Source organism: Rhinoraja longicauda, chromosome 25 (assembly GCF_053455715.1).
Source record: "Rhinoraja longicauda isolate Sanriku21f chromosome 25, sRhiLon1.1, whole genome shotgun sequence".
NCBI classification, from domain to species: Eukaryota; Metazoa; Chordata; class Chondrichthyes; order Rajiformes; family Arhynchobatidae; genus Rhinoraja; species Rhinoraja longicauda.
Genome location: NC_135977.1, coordinates 22,763,956 through 22,770,943, shown reverse-complemented (window position 1 = coordinate 22,770,943; position 6,988 = coordinate 22,763,956). Strand labels below are relative to the sequence as shown.

At 36.8% G+C, this 6,988-nt stretch overlaps 1 protein-coding gene across 1 annotated transcript in view; it reads left to right on the top strand.

Annotated features, from left to right (window-relative positions):
• Positions 1-6,988, top strand: part of clip1a (CAP-GLY domain containing linker protein 1a) — a 139,281-nt gene that overhangs the window by 79,085 nt on the left and 53,208 nt on the right. The window contains 2 exon segments of the mRNA XM_078421673.1: positions 18-358; positions 4,010-6,283. Of these exon segments, the coding sequence (XP_078277799.1) occupies positions 18-358; positions 4,010-6,283 (2,615 nt within the window).

Below are 6,988 nucleotides of genomic sequence, written 5' to 3'. Positions count from 1 at the left end.
CATTTAAAATAATAAAGAAGTTCCTTTACTTTTTTAGACACGTTATTTTGGATGTCTTGGAAAAGTTTAAGGTGAGGAATTTGATATTTTTGTGAGGGTGAAAGTTGCGAAACTTATTTTATTTGTTTGTTGATTCCAACAGCAGCAGCAGGTGGAAATGCACAGTGCACACACTAAGGAACTGCAAAGCAACCATGAGAAAGTCGTTTCAGAAATAAATGTCAACCGTGATACTTTAGTGAAGGACCTCGAGACAAGGTTGCAGGAAACCAAAGAAGCACTGAAGATCTCACAAGAGAAAAGTAATCAAAGAGAAAAACTTGTAGAAGAACTAAAGAAGCAAATGGAACAGGTCCAGGTATTCCTGCAGTTATTATGTTTAAGTGGTTCAGAGGTACTGTATTTTGGAAGCCACTGTATTTGGTATGAAAGAAATAATGCAGACAATCCATTCAAGATTGATGTGGTGAAATGAATGATCTTTTTGTCTGCATCCAAGATTTGATGGGTTCTTTATTGGAGGAAAAAAAACCACCCGTGTTTAAATTTTGTTCTATCAATTGATAGTGTGCTTGTGGAATTATATATTTTTACATAAAACATTTCAATGGTATTACATAGAATAAGTTCTACATTCCATATTTGGATTTTTGGGGCAATTTGAATTGCACCTTGTACACTTGCAATTACAGGGCTTGTGGATCAGCAGCAAGTTACTAATGCCAAAGAAACTTGCATCATACGCAAGTCAGAGACATTTTCCTATTTAAATGTTGTAATCGTGCAAGTTAGTACTCGCGCTGCTTGAGAGTTGACAATTTGGGAGGATTACAATAAGTTGCTAAAGCACAGTTAATAAATATCTTTGATCAACTCTGCTTTGCCTTTCACAAATTATGCATTTACATTTGTGTTAGGAAAAGTAGTAAACGTTAAAATTTTTATAGTAAATATGTTAGCTACTTTTTAATTTTGTTTAATATGCTAATGTTAGCGCTTATTTTTGGTAAACTTGCATTTGTAACAGTAATAGTTTGTATTGTAACAGCCGATCCTTATTGGTTGGCTGTTCATCTGTATCCTGTGGTTTTATTTCTTACTTTCATTTTCCATTCATCATTTTATAATAATCCTCCGTGTTTACTATGCTCTTGCAGAAAACAAGAAAAACGGTCAATTGACACAACAATAAAGTGTTTGGGTTTCTCGGATGATTTATCAGAAGCACATACGTTTACAGGATTATTGTACTTTCTCTTTTTCACTTACGTTTTTATTGATTTTTCACAGAGATATATACAAAACAGTGTAACACCATCAACATAAATAAAATAGAATAAGAAAAGCAACAACCTAAATAAATAAATACCCCCCCCCCAAACAAATAAATAAATAATTATAATAAGACAGTGTGGTACACTTACAAAATAAAAAAGTTACATTGATTAGTTATCTGGAGATATTTCAATATTCGCACAAACATACCATCTAGTTCTTCATAACACAATCTTCCCATATCTAGCTCGGCATTGATCTAGTTGGTGTCATGGCTCAAATAAACGGTCCATTTTTCCCAGATCTTCTCAAATGAATTCTCCTTAGCTCTCAAGAGATATGTCAGTTTCTCCATAGTAAAGATGTCTCACACAATTTCTAGCCACTGTTCCTGTTTTGGACTTTTTTCATGAAGCCACTGCCTGGTAATGGCCTTCTTACTTGCTGCAAGCAAAACTTTAATGAAGTAGGTATCTTCTATCTTTACAATATCTGTAATGCACCCCAGATACATCACAGGGCAGGTATTTGGGATTTTATAACCCAAGATATTTTTAACAACTGCGTAAACAAAGATATTGCCTTATCTTTACACAGTTCCAGAAAATATGCGAGTGGTCTGCCTTCATACTTTATTGTACTTTCTAATGGCATTTTCATGTTAGACACAAAATTAGATTGGCTGTAAACATTTGAAAGCATCAATGCATCAAAAAGTATATTCATATTTTAGCCTGATGCTGTATTTAGTCTGTTATTGTACCCATGTTTTTTTAATTTGTCTTGTTTTTGCTGATTTAAATTTCAAAGGTGACTGACCCAACACTTCCCTCCTCCCTGATGAAACAACTAGCAATAAATGCAAATAAGTTTTTAATTTTTTTTAAATTATTTTTTAAGAATGTATTGTTCCGTAGCATAGCAGCAGCGAGTAGTAAATCTGAATATATTACTGTGACTTGCAAGGTATATCTGTTGTAGCCAACATCTCGTTAATTGCTTCTAATAGAGAAAATTGTGAGCACTTTTTGGCAACATATCTGAGGAAAGATGTTCTAGCCCTGGAGAGGTCCAGAGGAGGTTTACAAGAATGATCCCAGGAATGAGTGGGTTAACATATGATGAACGTTTGACCGCACTGGGCCTTTACTCACTGGAGTTTAGAAGAATGAAGGGGGGAGGGGGCTCATTGAAATGTACCGAATGGTGAAAGGCTTGGATAGAGTGGATGTGGAGAGGATGTTTCCACTAGTGGGAGAGTCAAGGACTGGAGGTCATAGCCTCAGAATTAAAGGCTGTTCTTTTAGGAAGGAGATGAGGAGGAATTTCTTTGGTCAGAGGTGGTGAATTGGTGGAATTCTTTACCACAGAAGGCTGTGAATTGATTCATATGGGTGTCAGGGGTTATGGGCAGATGGCAGGAGAATGGGGTGAGGAGGGAGAAATAGATCAGCCATGATTAAATGGCAGAGTAGACTTGATGGGCCAAATGGCCTAATTCTGCTCCTATCACTTATCACCTTAAAAAACAGTACAGGTAGTTCAGGTATGCAAATTGCAAACGTCATATAACACAATCGATGAATTAGGGAACATTATTTGTATTATGCAAGCCTAATTGATAATAAAGTTTGATACAAGGAACTGCAGACGCTGGTTTACAAAAAAATATATATCAAATGTTGGAGTATTCAGTGGATTAGATATAACATCTGAAGAAGGGTCCCAACTCAAAACATCCTATATCCACGTTCTTCAGAGATGTTACCTGACCACTGTGTTACGCCAACACCTTTGTTTGGTTTAAAGGTACTTTGGCAAGCAGAAAAATCGCCATCTTGGGGGACAAAATATCTTGCTGCAGAAATCAGAAATATTGTCCCCTCAGAACACAGCTGCTATATTCACCCAGTTGACAAACTATTTTTTCTATTTGACATTTGTGCAATATTACTTTAAGGCAATGTAACATAGTCTTTTGTATTTTCAGCTTGTAGTAACAAAAATAAATCTCTAATCATTATAAAGACCAATTTGTTTGGAAACTCCTGCAGGGGGACGAATAACTTTGTTATTGCAAATCTGAAACTCCCTTGCCTCAAACCCCCCTTTTCCCCATTGACATAATTATAATGCATTCTTTTCCGTTTCATGATGACACTATCCTGGTGTACCTTGTCATTCTTGCTTCACCATTTTGGCAACCCTTCTCTCACAATAAATTACCTGCCTGCTTTTCTGATGTAATGTCATGAATGAGCATAAATTGCTTCCAACTGAAAATAGGGAACCGAGTTTGCGGTAGTATCTGACAGCTGAAGCCACTAATTTCGGGTGCTCCCATGACCGGCACAGACATTGTGGGCCAAAGGGCCTGTTCCCATGCTGTACTGTTCTAGGTTCCAAAGTTTGGCCTTATTCATTTGGTGTCCTGCATCTTTAACTATTTTATTTCAAATGACAAAACTATGCTTAATTATTTAATAGTTTATGGTCTGAATTGCTTGGTTGCTGAGGAAAGGTTTGGTCGATCTTTTAGTTATACATGAATTATTATAATTCAAAATATTCCTCAAGTCTGCTGAGAAATCCAAACACTGCTCTGTTATGTTTTTCTTTTTTAATGTTTGAGCAGCACGCTTTTCCTTTGTATTGTCTTTAATCCATGCTGTTTTCATTTGTCTGCTTGACTATGTTTTGTTTTTGCCTTTTTTCCCCCACTTAAATTCTGAAGTCTTTAACCAGTGAGCTAGCATCAGCCAAATCTCAGTATGACCAAATAGCAGAGGATGTGAGAGCTTTGAAGGGAGATAAAGAACAGATGATCCAGCAAAATGGTGCACTAAAATCCGAGAAAGAGTCCTTATTTTCTGAACTTTCAGAGCTGAAGTTACAGTGTACCTCCCTGCATAAAGAGCAGCATGTGTTAGAATCAAAGAATGAGGATCTCCAGTTGGAAAGAACAGCACTTTTAAAGGAGAGGCAGGATCTCGAGAGTACTCAGCAACAACTTTGTCTAGAAAAGGATGCTTTGGTCACTGAAAAAGACGACCTTTCCTCAGAAGCCAAACATTTGCAGCAGCTCCTGGCAAAGTTAACCAAAGAAAATGAGGATCACCAAGCCTCGCAGTCAGACCTGAGTAAACAGCTAGACAATATTCAGATAAAAAGCAAAGCTGCTGAAAGTGAACTAGCCCAGCTGCGTCATAAAAAGGAAGAGTTGTTATCGGCCCACGGGGAAATGATTGCAGAAAGAGATGAACTTGCAAAAGAAAAAGACAGAATTATCGAAAATTTTCACAAGTTTCGTGATGAGACATCAGTTGCTCTGGAAAAGCTGGTGAAAGAAAGAGATGTGCTGATCGTGGAAAAAGATTCTACTATATTGAAATGCTCAGAGCTTGAAGCTCAATATGAAACTTTAACAAGGGAGAAAAGTCTGCTGAAATCGGCACATGATGAGGTAATATCTAAAAATGAAACTCTTACAAAAGAGAAAGATGATCTTAGTTCAAGTTTGCAGAAGACTATCCTTGAAAAGCAATCTTTCATTATCTCAAAAGATCAGCTGCAGAGTAGTCATGAACAATTGAAGAATGAGCTGGAAAAATACATGAAGGAAAATGCAGAGCTCCAGGCTTCAAAATCTAGCCAGTCAAAACTCTTGGATGAGATTAAGAATAGCAGGGAGGTAACAGATTCTGAACGTGTTCAACTGCTCCAGGAGAAGGAAGAGCTAACAACATCTCGGAGACAACTAACTGTAGAAAGGGATGAATTAGCAAAGGAAAAGATGGAGCTGACTGCAAAGCTGCAGAAATCCATTGAGGAGACAAAGCAGCTAAATGAAGAGAGAGATGCCCTGAAATCTGAGAAAGATTTGCTTTGGCTGAAGCAGTCGCAGCTAGAAACCCAATGTGACTTGTTACAAAAAGAGAAGGCAACCTTGGAATCAAAAAGCAACATGCAAACGGAAGAAAATGAATCTCTCTCGGGTGAGATAGTCGAATTTAAATTGAGGCAACAGCAACTCGTCTCTGAAATTGCAGCCACAGTTACGGAAAGAGATCAGCTCTTTGGCAACGTTGAGCTTATAACGCAAAAGCTGCATGAGTCCGCCAAAGTAAATGAAGAACTCCGAGCCTCAAATTCAACACTCACCACACATTTGGATGAAATTCAGAAGAGCAAAAATATTGTGGATTTCGAGAGACATTCCTTGTTACAAGAGAAGGAGAAGCTGGTAGCTGAACTTGAGGCACAGTGCTCTGAAAAGGAGCATCTTACTTGGCAGAGGGTGAAATTAGAGGAAAACTGCAATGTACTGAATGAACAAGTGGGAGTACTTGAGAACCAACTAATACAAGAAAGAGATACAGCAAAAATGGAAAAAGAGGCTCTGAATAAGGCTCATGTAGAACTTGAAAATAATATCCAGGTATTGACAAATGAAATGTGTGTTCTTAAAGCTAAGCATGACGAACTGCTTTCAGAAAATAATGTGCTAATAAAAGAAACAGAGAGATTTCATGCTGAACAAAAGAAGTTTGCTGGTGAGATGGAAGATCAAGTAGCTGAGAAGAATGACCTAATGTCCACCATTGAAGAACTGAAGAAGGAGGTTGATACATTAAGCAAAGAAAAAGTAGAGCTCCAGGCTTCAGAATCAAATCTTTTGAAACTCTTGGACGAACTTCGCAGTTGTCAGGAGATTTCTGACGTGGATCGAGTGAAGCTGCAGGGAGAAAAGGATAATTTGCTGGCAACAGTGCTAAAACTTCAGACAGAAAAAGAAGAGCTAGTGAGGGAGAATGGCGAGCTGACAGAGTCCCTCTGCAAGTTACAGAAAGAAGCTGCTCTTTCTGCTCAAGACAAGGGAGTAATTGAAGCAACTCTGCAGCAGCTCATGTGTGACAAGGAAGTATTGCTGAAACATGAAGAGAAACTTGCTTCCCAATTAAAAGATCTCCAGGTTCATCAGAATATTACTTTATCAGAGAAGATCGAGGTACCAATTATAAGCATTTAGATAAAATTCAGAAAGTTATGGGCACCTTTCTTTACTAATGAGTGCATTAACAGGTTTGGTGTTATATCTTTTAAAATCACAATTATAACAATAACTACTTTATAATGTATTAATTCTGGGAAATGATTTTTGTGGCTTGTCTCTACAATAATTGGTGTGGGATTTTGCACAAATAATTATATTCATCTGAAAAAAATCTCGCTTCTCATTTTGCTATAATTAATTAACATTACATGCAGAAAACTTAAAGAAGCGTGTGGATAAATTGGGGGTTTAATTTTAATAGATATATCAAAGTAGTGCTTTAATCCAATTTTATTCCTGTTTTAGTTTAATGGTAGGACTATTTTACATTTTTTCAAATTTAACATGTAATATCTTAATCTTTTTCTCAGTTGTTACAATTTTGTGTTTTATATAGTGTAGTTATTTCAAATCTTAATACTTCATATTTATCCACAGAGAAATCATAATTTACTGCCAACAGCCTGACATCAATTAAAGCAGAAACAATTTGAAATTATTGAGTGGAAATATTCAAGCAATCGCATGAGTGCTTGCATTGCACTTGGCCATTGGTGTTTGGAACTTGGAGGTTTGATAATAAACCTTTAAGTTTGTTAATCATGGCCAGAGTACGAATAGCATCTTAATTAGCTCAGGAATGGAGAACAAAATTTTAAA